Source organism: Octodon degus, unplaced genomic scaffold (genome assembly GCF_000260255.1).
Source record: "Octodon degus isolate 3935 unplaced genomic scaffold, OctDeg1.0 scaffold00009, whole genome shotgun sequence".
NCBI classification, from domain to species: Eukaryota; Metazoa; Chordata; class Mammalia; order Rodentia; family Octodontidae; genus Octodon; species Octodon degus.
In genome coordinates, this window is record NW_004524585.1 from 22,047,103 (window position 1) to 22,066,391 (window position 19,289).

Genomic DNA, 19,289 nt, shown 5'->3' on the forward strand with positions numbered 1-19,289 from the left:
AAGAGTCCTCTTTTGGTAAAACCAGACATATGCAACTAGCCTGTCCTCCACTGGCTTCCTGGGTTTGGTTGGATAGTCTTAAATATTATGCTTGATTAATAAGAAATCCGTATTCTTTTCTCATTGCTCCCAGTAAGAAGTTCTATTAAGCATTTTTGCTACTTTTTTCATATATATATATATATCATATATAATGCATACACATTATATGTTATATATACAAAAATATATACATTAATTTTTAAAATGATGATCTGACTTCCCTTTGGATTTTCACAACTACTGCCTATTCCTCTCACTGAAGGCAGAATATCTTTAAGCACAGGGACTAGGAAAAGCATTACCAAATACAATAACGAGTCAAAAAGGGACATTAAGAGTATGAATCAAAGAAATCATTTTAAATATAATTTTGTATATAAAGCTAAAACATTTCTCATCTAAAATGCTCTGTATAAAACTTTTGAATAGCACAGATTATTTTTTAATAATTTTTATTTAATTTAAGCCTGTAAATTCTTATGCATGATAAACAGTAATAGTAAAACCACCCCATTTTGTTTAGAAAATAGGAAGTTTATATTTTTCAAAAGCTGTAATTTAATTGGAATTTTCATTTTTAAAGCTCAAACTAAAACTTGGGGCTACATTTTACACTTAACTATCTTTATCAACTTAAAATATTATTCTCCATTGTTTTGATGCTTTGGTAAAAATTAATCCCAAGCATTTAATTTATATCGTCACATAGTCCTTGGTATTGGAGAACAAACTTTGAATATTATAGCTCAGATATTTCATTGAGTACCAACTTCCGGTCATTCAATAGGTTTACACTGCAACATGGCCTCAGGAGTAACAATGTGGCATAAAGCATTTCTGGGTTGAAGGCAGTACACAAGTGCTAAGTGTCATTGCTACATGAATGGAAAAATACTGAACCTCCCCCTGTCTGAAACAACTCCAAAGTTTCCTCTATGTTAGGCAAGTCTCTACAGTAGAAAATAATGTACCAGGGTAGAAAGCTCTATGGTTCCTAACAGGTTTTACTCTACCTCAGTTTCTAATAAGGGGGATATCACCTCAACTTGTGAAACAAGAATAAAACATAACCTGCAAAACAGGGGTGCTAGTGTAGTATGAGGCAGGAGAAGTAGGCCTGCAAGAAGAAAGACTCTTGAAAGTTTTTGAAGATGGACCAAAAAGGAATTAATATGCAAGGAGAAGAAAAAAAAAAAGGTGGCAAGTAAAGTGTTTTCAAAATAGGAAAAAGGACAGCAGTGTTCCTGTCAGGAGAAACAGGGAGGTTACAGGTGTCAACTTCCCCATTTCTTGTTTGGTTCTTTTATTTTAAGTAGTCCATTTTAAAAAATTCCTTGTATATTCTAACTATTTGCCCTCTGCTGAGAAATAGCTGACAACTTCGTTTCCCATTCTGTAGTAGTCCCTTTACCAAGTGACTCTTTTGCTGTGCAGTAGATTTTTGATTTGATATAATCCTATTTGCTGCTTCTGTTATTTCTAATGCAATTGGGCTATATTTAAAAAATCATTTCCTATACATATGAACTCAAGTGTTTACCTATTTCGTCTTCAAATTGGTCCATTGTTTGTTTTAATGTTTAGATCTTTGATCCATTTTTACTTTAGTTCAGTACACGGTGAGAGACGTGGATCATGCTTCAATCTACAAACAAGTATCAGGAATAGGCTATCTTTCCTCCAACATATGCTACTGGGACCTTAGTCCCAAAGGATCAAATAGCTGAATGTGTCTGGTGATATTTTTGCATCCTCTGTTCTGTTCCATTGATCCACATAACTGTTTTGGTGGCTGTACCATGTTGTTCTTATCACTGTTGTTTTTTAGGATAGCTTTAAGTCACGTGATTGTACCTTATAGAAGGAATGATGTTATGGTTTGTGTCTAGTTGTCCCCCTAAAGCCTCATGCAATCATGGGGCAGGGACTACTATAATTTGAGATTAACTCATAATCCACTGCTAGGATTATAAATGTGAGTGTTACACCCAGCCTGAGGCGGACAGCTTGAATATAAGAGAGAAAGAGAGCCAGATTTCCTCTCTGTTGCCATTTTGTTGCTGCTACTCCTTCCCTAAGCCCTCTTGCTGTTCGCCAGCACCACCACAGAAGGTTGCCCTCTGCCATGTTCCGCTCTGCCTTGGAGCCAGCTAAGTATGGACTGAAACATCCAGTAACTGTGAGCTAAATAAACCTCTCCTTCATTCTGAGTGTGGGTATTTGTCCCAGCAATGAGAGAAGAGTAACTGAGACAAATGGCAATCATTAAGAAATCCAAGAATGAGAAATGCTGGCATGGCTGTGGGGGAAAAGGTATGTAAACTATTACAACCATTATGGCTATCAATATGGAGATTTCTCAAAGCACTAAAATTAGGAATTCCATCTGATCCAGCAACTCTCCTTCTTTGTATCTTCACCAAAGAGCTAAAGAATCATACTGCAGCAACACATGGGTGCCAAGGCATGTAACAAGACAACTCTTGGTAGCTAAGCTCTGAAAGCAATCTGTATACCCATCCAATGACGAATGGATAAAGAAAATATTTGAGTCTTTTGTCAGAAAATGGATGCAACTAGAGAGCATACTATTAAGTGACATATCAGACCTGCATGTGCAAAAGTTATATTGTCTCCCTAGTGTAAGAACCTGAAAGAGAAAAAGGGAATCTGAAGGGCACAATAGATACTGGGAAAAGGGAATGAACTTATTGAAAATGAAAGTTACTGAGTTGAGGAGAAAGACAGGAGAGGGAGTAGGGGAAAGAGATATATCTATGTAGGTAAGCAGCATGGTTTGGACAACTGTATGATGCATTTCTGCTGGTCTATGGAAAGAAGCAGTTAGTGCTTTAATTTGTTTCATCTCCTTTTTTCAACTGTTTTTGTGTGTGTGTGTGTGTGTGTGTGTGTAACCAGGGATTGAACTCAGGCCCTGGCGCTTGCCAGGGAAGCGCTTATTCTACTCAGCCATTTCCCAAGCCCCTCCTTTTTTCAACTGTTTGTAGTTTTTTTCTGCTTAATTTCTTATACATTTTTTTCTTCCAATTTTTACATGCATATATCTGGTAATATGAGTAACTGGGGGGAAGATAACACTATGTATTACAACAAATACTATGAAATTCATATTACTTTGTCAAGTGAAATTCTGTATCCCTTGTAATTTTTTGTTTTAATTCTAATTTGTAATCTCTTTAAAAATAAAAAAGTGAAAAATAAATAAAAGAGGATAGGAAAAGCAAAAGAAAAGAAAAGAAAAAAGAACACATCTATCTATAGGTAACAAAATACTTCTTGGCTATACAGAAGGATAAATTTAAAACATTTTTAGGAAAATAGATGCATCTGGAAAATAGAATGGTGTGTGAAATAAATTAGACAAACACTCTTAAATACCATATACTATCTGGCAAAGTACAAACAAAGAGCAAAAATAGGGATAGACAGAAGGAAACAATGTGACACACTACAAATAAAGGTTCAGGAGACCAAGAGTGAGAGGAAATGAGGAGAGGAGGGGAGGTAATAGAATTAAGTTTTGCCATGTACAGAAACCTAGCAACCTTAATAAATGTAAACACTGTATGTCATACATGACTAGAGAATAACAACAAGAATGAAGATATGGAAAGGGAATTTAGAGACAGAAGGAAGCAGGGAGGTGGGAAGGGAAAAGGAATTAATTTAAGAAGAGATGAGCTGTGTTATGTACATGTACCCACTCGCCAAGATGAATGTAAAACTTGTGCGCTACAAACATGTACTAATAAAAATAAAATAGTAAATAGTTCACCAGAAAAAAAAGGAACACAAAAAGAATCAGTGGTAAATAGGAAACAGAATGCACAAACCCTAGTGTTTTCCTCTACAGGCTTCTGTCATTTCCAGAACTTGTCCAATGTAATAATTATAGGAAACACCACGGCCATGAGGGAAGCATCAAGGGCAATGGACAGCCAGAAACCTCAGGAACCACATGGGTCCTCAGTGAGAAGGCCACCGTGGGTAGTGTTTCCAGAGCTCTCCAGCAGATTCCTCTGAAGCTAAACTTTACCCTCTAAGTTCCATGAGTTGGTTGACAAGTAACTTAACTTCTCTCCTTAATTTCCTTCAGCTAAAAATGAAGTGCTATTGGCTATTAATTGATATTATTGTTTTCTAGCTTTGACAAATTGAAAAGAAGTTAATAATTACAAGTGGTTGTTAAAAATAAAGATAGATACATTGAGATAAATGTAGGTAAAGCACAAAGCTTTCTTAGAAAACAAACAAAATTATGAAATCTGGTAAACTAAGTCATAAGTAGGAAACTCCTCTCTCCAAAAGTAGTTAAGCTAAGTGCTATATTATTAGATGTTTAATTGCTGTTTTTTAATTCCACATTTTAAAGGATTAAAGAATATTCTGAATATGTTCTTTAAAAAATAAATGATACTGCAGTGCTTTACGTATTACTTCAGAATGAAATGAATGAAACATAATTCCTAGTGGCTAATGGCCATATTTAGATGGTAAAATAAACAGGTGGCCAATGGAATGAATAAGATGAATAAAGATCATTTAGTCTTCCATACTGAAAATGATTTGCAAACTTGAGATGCAGGAAGCTAGAGACAGCAGCTCACATTTATCCAGAGACTGGCAAGAGCAAAAATTACCGCAGAAAATGGGCTTCCTTTGGATCACTGAAGTGGTTGGTACTGAATAGTCCTGAAATCATGCATGACTCACAACCAGCAGCTCGTGTACAATGAAGGTTAGAGACAAATATCAAGAACATCCGATTCTAATTCCTATGAAATCAGTGGGATGATTGAGCAACCAGCTTTAGAAATATCCCTCGATGATGAAGGAAGTAGATTGCTTTATATATCAGAAGGAAAAAGCACAAAGGAGATGGGGAAAACCAATCCGGTCTTTATTCATATTCAAACTACTGCACAGGGGCTTATTCCTCTTAGTAATTACGGCTCAAAGAAACAATATTATGCTTTAAATATATTAGCTTGGTTATCTGCTTGTTTATACACTTAAGACGTGAACTTTGGTGCACATACAAACTAGAAATCTAGCACCAATTAAATTCTTTTAGTTTTAATAGCTTTGGACTCATTGCTGCCCTACCTTAGGCAAATCAGGTAACCTTTCTGAGCTCTGACTTTGATTTACGTAAAATGGAAGGCTGGGCTTCCTATTCTCTTCTAGTTGTTTTCCTCATTCTATGAAGTGGAACTCTCTGTTCTCAAACTCTGTTTTCAAAAACAGGTGCTTTGAAAACAAATTAGCAGCCAGCACGTAAGCTCTACTGACCTGAGCCCTTTCCAATGCCCCAGTTTCCATTCTGACAGTACTTCCTTCTCAGCCACCTTTCAATCCCTTCTCTTTACCTGAAAAGGCTGAAAAGGATCTGGAACTTTGGACGGGCAGCGTGGTACCTTCCAGCCAGTCATTTCTCGCCCAGATCAGCTTTCATTGCCTTCCTTTCCTCTCTCTGCCTAGTCTGAGCCATTGCATGTGTTTCCCTTAAAAATTAAAAAGTGGAGGAAAATAATATGCTTTGATCCCACATTTGAAAAGGTGTAAGTGTAATGAAGGAGCATTTATGCGCCTGTACGTGGGAGTGGGGTCTCCTAGGACGTCGTAAGGGCGCTGGAAGTAGCTTTCACTACACAATTTTAAAACCCAAAGACAAAAATTTTGTGCATAAGTAAAGAATAAAAATAAGCTTTCCTTCACATTTCTAAGTAAAAGGAAGTATGGGAATAACCAGAGAGTAATTAAATTCATTTTCTTCTTTCAAAATTCCCTTTTTCTTAAGAGAATTGAGATTTAATTAAGCTTATTTGGGTAAATGCAATTTGTTCTGCTCACGTCACAATCCCCAGAAGATTGCCCTGACACACCTGCGACACAGGAGAAAAACGCTGTCATGATTTCAGTCTTCACTAGGAATATTTGAGCCCCAACTGTCAATGTTCATTTTGCACAAAAATCAGCTGAAGAACTCGTTCACATTTCAGAATATTGGTACAGAACTATGACAGTAACATACAATCTCTCTGAAAAAGATGTGCATCTTATGGTTTGGGCTAATAAAAATATGTACTATATAATTTATTTAAAATGACAAGATATATAATATTCTGTTTTTCTTTTAATTGTGTTATATCTATTTTTCTTTTTCTTTTGAGTTCTTACACTAGGGAGACTATATGATATTTACATACGTGGGTCTGGTTTATTTCACTTATATCTTCAAGTGGCATCCACTTCAATATTAAGGTTTCAAGTTTATCATTCTTTATAGTTGAGTAATACTCCATTGTATAAAAATACCACATCTTTTTCATCCATTCCTCAGGTGATGGGCATCTTGGTTGTTTCCAAGATTTAGGTATCACAAATTGTGCTGCTATAAACATAGGTGCACATATTGTGAAATTTATACAAGCAATTTACTACATAGAATCATTTCCTGGGTTTTAAAAATTTCTCTATACTGTAATTATTGTTGTAAATAGCCAGTTTGTTTGTTCAGACCAAAATGTCTGCTGCTAGTTTTGCTTACTGACACAACAGAGGTATATGCTAAACTGCACTTGCCCTGCTCATTAGACGTCAGCATGATCTTTCCTATTTTGGGCAAGGGAACATTGGAAGAATATTTCCTCAATTTTGGGGGTCATCCAACCTTTGCTGTTCACAAGCAAGCTGATGTGAATCATGGGAATGATTTTAGGACTCTTAAAGGATGCAAAGGAAGTCCATGACCATTTATTTCAATCTAGACAACAAAACAAGCCATCAACATCTGACTTGCGAAGCTGTCTATTTTCACTAGTATGAAGTTTCATAACCCGGCCAGTTTCAGGCCACCCACATGATGTCACCTAACCACATGCTCTGAAGAAATAAGCAGTCACACCCCGTGTGGCATTTCTATCAAACAGACACAGCATTTATAAGTCGCCTCAAGAGCATGAATGACAGTACAATGTAAAATAATTAGGAGATAACTTTTTGGTAGTTATCACCTTTTAAAAATTTTGGCTAACAAGCGATTCACAAACATACTTGAAGGTTAGCAATGGGCTTCTGTCATCCACATCAGCCAACTCCAGGCCCCACCCCCACCTCCACCCTTCCTTTGGTGCCTGATTCAGCAGCAGCTCTGGTTTGAAACAGAAATTTTCATTTGCAGCAAGGAAATAATCTGCATTTGGCCTTGGACTAGATCATCAGAAATCTTGATTTGGACTGCAGGCTTCTGAAGAGATTCTGTTAAGGCCCTTCCATTTATTTTAATCCTTTTAATGAAACATTATGAGAAGTTCCTTTGCTTTAAATAAAAGAATCTGCAAAAAATCTAATGCAGATAAGATACAGAGTTTGCTCATTCACTGTGAAAAATAAAGTGTAAAAAAGGTTTGTTGGGTAACTGAGTGAAATCAGTTAAAGTCTGAACACTCCACAACCTAAAAATCCTATTTCTAGATATCTACCTTGCAGTAGCAGCACACAGTTACCTAAATACTTCTTAATATTAAAATTTACTGCAGCATTGCTTGAAATAGCAGAAAACCCAGAACTTAAAACACCTTTAATAGAGGACAGGGTCCATAAAATTATAGCATATCCACAGGACAGAATCCTATCGTAGAATACCATTACAGAATACTATTATAATCAGTGGAAGAACTTTACATGTACTTTCTTAGGAATATGCCCAGCTTACAGTGTTAAATAGAAAACAGATTGAGATCACAGTGACTATGATTTGATTTTTGTCCAAAATGGGCTTTCGCCTCATTCTGGGCAAAAACACATCTATGGTTTCTGTCTGCGCAGAAACACTAACATAAGCACATGAAAAGTTGACAGAAACAGCTGACAGAAGCCTGAGGGTTGGGATGCACAGTATTAGCAGAGAAAGGACAGAGGACTGAAGAGGGCTTTATAGACTTGCTTCCTCATTGGTAGAGGCATTATGAGTTTTTACTTTTCTTTTTACTGATTTTCTGTACTTTCCAAAGGATCCAAAACCAAAATTCAGGAGAGTCGATTCTTTTAATGGGAACATGTGCAGACATCGTGAGATTCCTCCAATCTTTGTTAATATTTCAACTAATAACTATGACTAAATAAGTTTACTTGTCCTAATCCTGGAAATTTCCATTTCTCCAATTGGCAAAGCTCTCTAGGCCTTCAGGTTTTTGTTTTGTTTTGTTTTTCCATAAAGTTGGCAGCAAAATCTAACCTAAACACATGTGACATGATTATAGTTTCAAATCCCTTTTATTACCAATATTTAAACATTCTATCATGGGCATATTGGTTTATTTAAGGATGGTGCTCTGGATTCCGGAAGACAACTACACAATGGGAACACTAGGAATGTCAGAAATTCTTAATTTCAACCACGTCTGGCTCAAAGTGTTTGGATAACTGTGGTTCTCAATTCAAGGAATGGTAGAAAAATCAAAGATGGAAAGAGAGGAGACCTGGCAGGGAGAGAAGAGGGGAACTAAGGCAAGGGTCCCTTCCTGAAACCACATTTTTGTATGTACTGGACACGAGGCTTGTTTACACAGGGCTACAGCCCCTGGAACAGAGAACCTGGAATCATGTACATTCCTGAATAGGGTGTACTGCGGAAGGGACTGGGATCATCAGGGGCTAGGCCGGCTAAGCAGCCACAGTGCCAGGAAAGGGCCATCTCTGTTTCCCTTTCAGTGCAAACTGAATAGCTTCGAGAGAGCCTCGCTCGGGATGGGGAAGAATGAACAACAACCCTTCCCTAATATTTGCAATTTCAAAGGAGATTCTTTGTGAAAAATAGAAAAATAGTCTATGTGGAAAGTATAAAAATATTCTATGTGGAAAATAATAAAATAAGGTCTCACATACATGGGTTCGAACACTATTCCAGCAGCAATCTGCAGAGAAGGGAGAAGATACAGCCTTGGTATAGCCCACAGGAAGCTATGCTAGAGGAATCTGCTTGTGTAGATTCAGCGGAGACTGCGGACGCAGCACCAGGGAGTAATCCTTGGTTCAGATTCCTGCTAACTCTGCAGTCAGGTTTCAGGGAATCGGGGTCACTCAATTGCTTGCCTTGGAGTCAGGACAGTCTGTTTCACGCAGCAATGCAAAGATTTTAAGTGCCACTACCCTGCCACTGATCTCTGCTCTATCTTGTTCAAAACCGCATTAGTAAGGGATTTTTCCTGGACTCACAATTTCAAAGCTTTTTCCAGTACTTCCTGGCAGCAGCCTTGCAAGAGGCAGAAGTGTAGCTGGAACCACAGTGGAATTAACATTCGACCCAATGTCTCTCTTTCCCCTCCTCGGGCCACTGTGTTAACCCTGCCTGCTTGCTTTACTGCTCCACTTGTGGCAAGACAGAAACCCACATACAGGTGTGAGGGTGTACATGAACGCCAGCATCTACAGAACTAAACTGTGCAGAAGGCGCACCTACACGGATCAGAGCCAGGAGTAAATCACATAGGAAATCAAGTCCGAAGCTCACCAAGTCCAGGCACAGTGTTCTCATAATATTAAAACGTTTCCCACAAGGGCTCTAACTCAGGTTTTTTTTTTTTCCAGAACTGGGGATTGAACTCAAGTTCTTGCACTTGCCAGGCAAGTGCTTATTCTACTGAGCTATCTCCCCAGCCCCATAACTCAGTTTTTTTGTAAACTTACACACAACACACACACACACACACACACACACACACACACACAAATGAAACTTAGCTATCTACATTCCAAATTTAAGGCACTGTTTTAGAACATGGAGTAAGAGTGATATCTGTGAGAAATCCACCTAGCAACTTAAAATATACTATAAAGTAGGTACAATCTTGCCTGGTTTTCAGGTCTTTCTCTCTTCTCACCTTGTCCTGGCTCACATTACCAGAGTCACCAACCTACTTGTATTTATCCCCAGTGAAGAGGAAGCTATAGAAAGCTAGGCTTCTGTTCTCATTAATCAACACTTCATGTACTGCATGGTTGGAACTAAAATGGTTGAGATGCTGGAGAAAATACAGAAAAGTCGACAGAAGGAAGCGGTAAGCCCAGGAACTTGTAAGAACTCCTAGTACAGTTAAAAGTTTTAAAGAAATCATAGCGCAAGGGTTGATATTCAGCATAAGAAGAAAAAAGATATGGGACTAAGGAAGATATTTTGAGGTAACATTTATTGGCACTGCTCTGTGTCAGGCTCAGTTTAAGAGATTTAACATATGTATCTAATTCAATGTCATAGGACACAACATATTCTATAAAGGTTTCCATCTAAAATGTTTCAAACACACAATACCCAAGGGCTAAAAACCTGAGCTTTTGAAAAAACATACTTATTGAAAATGATCATTCCCTAAAGGTCTTTATTCAAATATTATGATCTGATTTTACTAATATAACCCTTGAAATTTGGAAACTAAAATTTTTAGAGTTCACATCAAGGAGAGCCGAAAATAGCACCTCCAGGTTGGATTTGTTTAATTTAGAATGTAAGTATTAAATACCTACTCTAAAGAAAGAGAATCTTTTGGCTACACTCCCAGGAATATGCAAAAATGTATAAAATGCAGGTGTACTTTGAAAGTTGCAACAAAAGTGTGGAAGCAAGGCCTGAATGTGTGTGTGTGTGTGTGTGTGTGTGTGTGTGTACACATGCGTGTGTGCATGTGCACGTCCACAGGCATGCCTACGTCCATGTGCATGGTGTTGACACCATGTGCAAACCCTCCTGTACGCACCAACAGCATACTGTCAGCAGGCGGATGACAGCCTGGAAAGTCTGCCAGCCCAGAGACAATAAGGCTGCATGCTCAGGAAGGGCTCTTGACCTCCATTTTGAAGAGTATCCATTCCACCTTCAGTTGGTGAGTACACAGAGTTTCTAATTTGAGAAATGAGCTATTGTTTCAGACTAGCAAGCCAAAGCCAGAAAGTAGAAATAAAAAAGCAAGTTTTTTTTTTAAATCCCCTGGGACAAAACACATAGAAAAAAAATCAGCAACATTGTGTAAAATCTCAGAATTCTGTCTTCAGACCAAGACCGTTGAAACAAATTTGTCTGAAAGAAAATTATGTGGGAAGAGAACCAGGTGAAATCCTCAGTTCTCACTGTTCTAATTTCCTTAAGAGTCGGGACTTGGTCTTGGGCCTTTAGGTGCCATAAAAACCACTAAGCAGGACAGGAAACACCGCCTACCTAGGAAAGTTTACAGGACATGAACACAATCCTGTCTCTAAACATAAACAAGAAAATACAGCATCCCTGAAAAGTAACTAACATCCTCTTTATAACACAGGCCACTATTAAAGAGGTTGTGCAGGCAAATTTAATCTGCAGGCAGCAGCTATAATGATACCAGATGACACTTACTTAGTGCTTACTAGATAGCTTTATATGAGCCATGATTCTCCTACCCACCTTTGTAAGAAGATTAGTAACGCAAAAAGAGATTGAGGAACCAGGTAAGGATAACAAAACCATCACATGCCGCTGCTAACTGCTGGGATATAGGTGTTTATTTAACAAACACTGTATTATATTATCATTTATATGGGACTTTCATTTATAAATGCACTATATCCCATTTTTCATGAAACGTTAACTAGTAAAAAAATTAAGAAGCCAACTTTTAAGAAAGAAATCATCCATCTTTCCCAGGCCCTCACCCTTGCTCCCTCACCTCCAATCCTTTCCTCACAGGCCTTGCAGTTTTTCCATGAGCTCAGGAACAGGATCAAATGCCATTATAAAATGAAAACTCAATCAGAATACTTGCTGGAAAAAAGAGCACACTGAAGCTTCCAGAATCAAGTCCTATGAGGAACCTCTGTGGGCTGGTTCCTCCCTTCCCCTTCTCTTCCTGTGACTTCTCTCTGTACCTCCACTCTAGCAATGCCAACTGCCTCAGCTCTATGTGTCCAGGAGGCTGTTCCCCTCCCATTCGAATGCATGTGCTTTTTACCAGTGTTTGGAATATGACTTCCCTCCCACCCCTGCCTACCTACCTGGGAGCTGATCACCTGTGGAAACCTGGCTCTGGATTTATCGTCTAAGAACCTGTTCCCATGTCACACACTCCCTCTCTCTAGGTAGACCTGGGAGCTTGCACCTTTCCTCAGCTGCAGCCTGCCGTCCGGTGTGAACTCCTCTCACTGGTTGTACACCCTGCCTTGGCCCTTGTCAGTCCTGCTAGAAGACACTAAATGTTGGCAGGCAAAACGATTTGTATACCCAGCACCTGCACAGGCCCAACACTACAACTGACATGGCACTGAGTAAAGCTGACTGTTTTAAACGATGCTTTTACTGCTCCACATTCTGTGCAATTTCCAAAACAAACACATACAATGAAACAAACACTCCATGCAATCCCACAGCACTCACAGCCAATCTTTTTCTCCTGACAGAGATCAGAGTCCAAGGCTGACCTAACTGGCTTAAGGTTGTGCTCTGTGCAATACTCAATCACACTCTAAAACTGCAAAGGGATATTTTGCCTTCGTTGTTGCTGCATTATTCAAGAAAATTCCTAAGTTCCTCAATTCCCTAAAACCTTCCTGTGTGGAAAAATGCTCATTCCCTTAAGCCAAACATTTTCCTCCTTTTCTGTAGAAAACAATCATTTCCTTTCAGTGTTTCTTGCTTCTGATTTATAATACATAGACATAAAAATAATATCCACAGTTCTTAAATTGTCAAGTTCAAAGCTTCACGGACACTGGTGCCAAAAGTGGTGATATGACTATAAACGTAGGTGTGTGTGGTTATGTACACATTTGTGCAAGTATATAGGAGCTCTATGTATGTGTGGAACGTGCACTTTTAACCTGCCACTAATAAGCAGAAGATATGATAACATTGTTTCCCCCTTCTAAGTACATTTGGACATCAATGTGAGGCAAATACACAACGTGCAACCTGCTTACAGCATAAGTTTTTCTTACAGCAAATCTGGTATGTAAAGACTTACATTCACTCTTTCTTGTCTTAATGTTGTGGGTGAACGTCATGTACACCAACGAGCAGGTACTAAAGGAGGCAACAGGGTGCTTCTATTTGTGGAATTTAAAGTGCAATTATAAAGGTCATGCTATAACATTTGCAAGGAAAAATGTCATACTGTCCTGTCTTTCTTGCTCATTCATGGATCTACATTTTCCTTCTTTCTTACAACCCTATTAAATATTCACCATATATATGGCATGTACATATTTATATAGAGAGATAGCATATATACAAGCATATATATGGTGCAGAGATATAGATTTGAGACAAAAGCCTGATGTCCCAAGAGAGCAGGGAACAACAGACAGAGCCCAGGAGAGTTGCTGTCTGCAAATTCCCGGCAAGCTGGGATTCAAGGCAGCAGATAACAGCTTCTCCTGCAGGCGCCTTGTCCTTTGATCCCCTGCTTGGGATGTTATGGGCTAGCACTTGTGTGGACCTAGTGCTAGCCAAATGGTGGAAGTTAATAGAGACAGTAGTTTGTATTCACTTAGGTAATTATGCACATTCCTTAGTCTGCCTTTACCCCTCAATAAATGTGAGATGCTTCTGAGGCTCTGGTCTCACTTGGAAAGAGACTAAGCTCAGTGAGACCTCTGATGCTACATTCATCAGGTCTTCTCATCGTTTCTTTCAGAACCGACCTGTAGCATACAACAATATGGCTTTATTTTTTATTATTTTTGTTAGTATGCCACAGAGTTAACCTGTCTTTTTTTAAAATGTATGTATTTGGTACAGGGTTTCACTACACAGCTCATACTTTTAGTGATCCTCCTGTTTTCAGCCTCCCTCCCTAGCACTGGGATTACAGGCGTGTGTCACCATGCCAGGACTTGGTCACCAGTTCAGTGTGCCTGGGGGTGAGGAGGCCAGCACAGCATGTGGTGTCCGGGATCAAACCCTGGTCCTTGTGCTTGCCTAATCAGGTGCTTAGTTCACTGAACTATCTTACAGGCCCTGTCTTCTTTTAAAGGACAGTTGTTACCTCTTTTGTTTTTCATTGTAATAGTTAGTGGCACATAAACAACTATGAGTAAGTAGCTCATTTTGGGAAAAAAAACAACAAAACCCTTTTCAGCTCCAAGCCAGATATTAACATATTAAAAGAATAAGAAATGGTCACATTGCAGTCCAAAACATCATACCAATTTATAATCCTCCAAGATACCAGATTCACTCAAATTCTTATAATCCTGGGTCTTATGCACTATCCACCCACCTGCAATTTAATAAATGAAAAATTCTATTTCTTTTTTTTGGCAGAACCAGGGATTAAACTCAAGCCCTTGCACTTGCCAGGGAAGTGCTTATTCTACTGAGCCATCTCCTTGGCCCCCAATTCATTGTTTTAATGAGATGTGACTTTTAAAATGTGTTTATTTACTATTCCAAGTCATGTATAGCTCGCGAGCAAAGATAACACTTAATAATACAACATGAATTACATGGATCAATTTCTTCTTTGCATTTTATCATATTATATATGCTAAGGTCTATGGATTTGAATACTAGTACACTTTCTCCATTGCATATTACTTCCTTTAGGAAAAATGTTCTCAAAAAAGAGACAGTGGAAAGCTGGCACATAAAATTTTGCATCTTATAATAAAAATAACTATGTTGATATATTAAAATATCTGTACTTTATTGCTCTGAAACACAAACTATAAAACAAAATTAGCTCATCAGTAAGAAATCAAACTGCCACCGCAACATGTCTTCTAAAATACTAGCACATGGCATCCGTTTTCTCCAAGGTACCAACACAACATTTATTAAGAATTCTACAAAACTCTAAAATTCAGGTTCAAAAGTGAAGCTCAGGGTTTTAGGAAAGTGTGTATGCATATATAAAGAGCTGATGTGCTACAGCTTGGTCAGTGCCTCAGTAGTTCTAAAATCTGACTCTTCCACTGATACTAACATGCAGAATCTTCAGAACAGATAATTTCTGTTTTGCTCCTCAAGTGTGAACTTTATTTTTCTGTTCCAACAAAATCATGTCTTGGTACTACAGAGAGTTAAGAAAGGTTTCATTCCAAAAATGGAAACTTATTTGGGTATAAGTCAAAATATACTTTTAATATGAAAGCAAACTTATTTAGAAGTTAGGTTCTTAGGCTGGTCTACAGAACATGGTTAACTGCTGAGCTATCTGACTACAGCACTGATTACAATTTTTTAATTACACAGCTTTAGTCAACAGTTGTTCACAAGCAGACTACATGCACTGTCCCCAATTCCCTGGACCCTCCTGGGACATGGACCATCTCAGGCAGGAAGGTGGGATTTTCACTGGCACACAGACATCTACTTCTCAATTTCCTTGACAGATGGAAATGCGATATATTTGGAGAAAGAAAGGTAAAAGGATTGCCAGCAGAAGTGTGTTCAGTTAGAGAATTTGGGAGAGATTATGTAAGTCAGCAAGATGCAGTAAAAAGCCAACAAGCCAGGAAGAAGTCTGTCTCATATTTATTCATGAACAAAAGAATGTGGATCCCAAATGTGGTTAAAATTTGGCTAATGCAGTGAAGAAGCAGCAAGCCCCACTCTCAGCTGCCTCTGGTATAATGCCTGTTTTTCATGTTAATAATAAAAAGGGGCATTTAAATGAAGTGATAACCACAGGAGGAGCAACCAGCACCCAGGAGGATTTAGCTTCTGCTGGTGAGTGGGGTCTGGCGGCAGCAGCAGCGCAGGGCACTATGGGTGAGTTCCTGACACAGTAGCAGTAGATTAGGCTGAGAGCACACCCAAGTGTCTGAGAATCTCCCTAGCGTGGCACCTGCAGACCCCCATGACCTGCTCTTAGTCATGCAGGTAAGCCGCCACCCCCTTCTATGCTTGCCAGCACAGGGGCTTGGAATGAGCCGCACTTCTGAAGGGAGCAAACGTACAGGCAGACGAGACAACACACGGGAAAGCAGAGAGATCGAGCACAGGACACAGGCCTGGCTGTGCGCACAAAGAAACTTCTGAAATAAAAGCCATTCTTTCAATGGCTTTGAATTAAAGGAAACACCTGCACGAGCAGAGGACATGGGGAATTCCTCAGTTCATGATGTGGATAGGAGCACACGTAGGTTATCCGGGGAGCTTTCATGAGAAGAAAGTGTTTCAGGTCATTCTTTTATTAACAAATGTTTATAGTGCATAGTGTCTCCCTTCCTTCTGTGGAGTTGGTCCACATGCAGAGCACGTCTTAAATTCTTTTCTCATCGCTTCACCCTCCTCTACTTCTCCCACCCTCATCTCCTGATCCACTTTCCCTTTGAGAACCATTTATCTCCCTGCCTGCTGTTATCTTTTATTTAGCTCTTAAGTTATTTATACATTGGGTTTCTCATATAACAGAAATCATGCGTTATTTAAACTTGGGTGTTTGATTTATTTCATCTATCATTATGGTCTCTAGATGCATCCATTTTTAAGCAATACAGAAGTGAAAGTTATGCCCAGTGTTAACATTTTCAGAACTTACCTCTGAAAGCACTAATATCGCCATAATGTACCTGCAAGACAAAATATTTACTGCCACTCTCTCCGCCAACTCTGAATCCAACACCTAAAAATTTACCAAGAAAGACAAATTAGTATTTTAGAAATGGAAGAAATAAAGTGGAGCTTACATGACTAATCTATAAAATCCAAACTGAAGTAAAACAGAACATAACCAAATGATGTTATATAAAAACAAATACAGTAGACATGGAGCAAAATTCCCATCACATGTTATTCCTTCTCAAAGCTCTATGGGATTCTATTCATAGTTCCCCTTTTGGAACCAGAGCAATCACTTCCTTATACTTTAACAGGACAATTCATTCATCATGAAAAAAGTGGAATAAAATGGAATGGAATTCTGTCTTCGTTGATCATTTAACAGATTACCTAAGCCATTTTTTAATCTAGTTTTATAATACTCATTCATTTTTATTTTCAGACTGCATACAGGAAATAGACTTCATAAGAACATCTCAGGGGAATTATATTTCTGTTTATATACAAACAAGTGTCCACAAAATTGTCACCAAAGAAACCCAGTTACCAACTAAATTCCTAAGTCCAGCATGCCAGTGAATATTTGGAATCCAAAAGGTTTACAATATAGTGAGTTTGCTAATGAGCTTTTCAACAGTCTACTGAAACAACAGGCAGAGAAAAGTTTTATTCTATCTGCTCTAAAAATGTCCACTAATCCCTGACAGACCTCCTGACTAGTGTTTCAACTTGCTGGGGTGTGGCTGCAGAGCACACTAAGGAGAACTTGAAGCAACAGAAAAATTAGCAGCTGGTGGTTCAGCTCGAAGCAAAAGGCGAGCGACGGGCACCCGGATCAGGAGCCCGAAGCACAGAACCACAGGCTGCCCCTGATACTGGGAGATGCGTAGCTAAGCAAGTAGCACCTCTCACACTGGCACCTAGCAGTGGTGTAGAAGTGAAGTCAGGAAGCCAGCGGAGCCCTCACATCACATTAAATACTTAGGTTCCAGGACTATTAAAAAAAAAAAAAATCTGTTTGCTGAAACAGCAATTTATTTAATTCCTGACTCTCTTGGCTCATGAACTGCTGCTGCTGCTGTCAAGAGCCAGTGTGCCTCAGGCCAAAGGTGGCTTGAGGTACACTCAGTTATTTTGTAATTCAATCTATAAACTGTGATGAGGGCAAACTGCTTCCCAAAGAGAGGCGGAGAAAACGTACCTCAGTGAAGCCTTTCACCACAAGCCGGCTGTGCAAGTGCTGTACTGGGCAGCTGAACTAATTCTCAACAATCACTAGAAAGTACATTTTAAAAAGCATTCTGGAGGGGAAAAAAGCATTCTGGAGAGAAGTAAACCTCATTAATGCAAGACTACCAAGAGGACTCTACTGTACCTTTGGGAAGCCTGGTAGGGGGAGCATTTCTGGCCCAGGCATACAGAATGTTGGCTTTATCTGTACAGGTTCCTTCATCACAAAACCTGGAGGAAAAGTAGTTACAGTGAATATTCAATTAGTGGAATGCATAAATCATTCTCCACTGGGGAGGCATTTAAAAGCATAGCACAACCATACATCATGATATACGAAGAGAAGCTTAAGATATCCATGGAACAAACATTTTCTATATGAAAAAAGCAGCACTGAAAGGACAGGAGTTGAGCTGAGGAGATAGCTCAGTAGAATATGTGCTTGCCTGGCAAGCACAGGGTTCCTGTGTTCAATCCCCAGTGCCCCAAAAAATAAATAGAATAAAAATAAAAGGAGAGGAGTTATTTCTACTTTATTTGACCATTGCCTTGCATAAAACATTCCTGTGCATGAGGTGTATAATTTATACTTTGATATGTTCAGGTATGGAGTACAGACCAGGTAGTTGGGAAGAGTAGAAACCAATGCACTGGAAACCCAGAAACACTAAAAGAAATTTCATACATAATTCCCCTCCTGGCATCAGGATTGTCATCAAAAAATCTGTGGCTAACAGAACCAGAGCGCAGGCTGGCGAGTGAGTGAGATGACCGAGGGCCGCGGGATCCTGAATAGACCCAGAGCGCAGGCCCCGAGAGTGAGTGAGAAGACCTGGGGCCCAGCGGGACCCTGAATAGACCCAGAGCACAGGCCCGGCCAGTGAGTGAGATGACCCAGGGTCTGTGGATCCTCATTCGACCCAGGCTGCAGGCCCAGCAGGAAACCCTTCAGCAGAACTCCCTGCAAAGAGGCTAGAGGCAAGACCCACCCAGCTGATTCAGAAGCAGAGCATCTTCCCAGAGAGGCACAAAGGGTTCAACTCTAACGTCTGCAGCAGAAAGAAGTAGAGCACAGCAGCCAGATCCAAGCAACACCCACCTGGAGGAATCTGAACTTCGTAGATCCGGACCTGGTGCTAAGGTAATAACTCTAAGCTCTATACTAAAGGTCAGAAGACAGTGATATACAAAATGACAAAGAGAAGGAATAAAATGCAGTCTCAGGCCCCGAGTCCACCTAGTGCAAATGCAGAAGACACTAGGACTGAGGAAACTGGAAATCACACACCAGATATCTCTGAAATAATAGCACTGACAGTAAAGAATCAACTGCAGAAAGGTATACAAGAAATAATTTCGGAACTAAAAATGTACTGGTAACTATAATCAAAGAAGTACTAAGTGCTTCTAAAGAATACACTGATAAAAAAAATAGAGGAGAATATAAAAATGATGGAACCCCTGAATA

At 39.2% G+C, this 19,289-nt stretch overlaps 1 protein-coding gene across 1 annotated transcript in view; it reads right to left on the minus strand.

The window, feature by feature from the left end:
- Pam (peptidylglycine alpha-amidating monooxygenase) overlaps window positions 1-19,289 on the minus strand; it is a 188,553-nt gene that overhangs the window by 98,226 nt on the left and 71,038 nt on the right. The window contains exons 5-6 of the mRNA XM_004625468.2: window positions 17,967-18,052; window positions 16,572-16,655 (exon numbers count right to left, since the gene is read on the minus strand). Of these exons, the coding sequence (XP_004625525.1) occupies window positions 16,572-16,655; window positions 17,967-18,052 (170 nt within the window). The remainder of the gene's footprint in view (window positions 1-16,571; window positions 16,656-17,966; window positions 18,053-19,289) is intronic.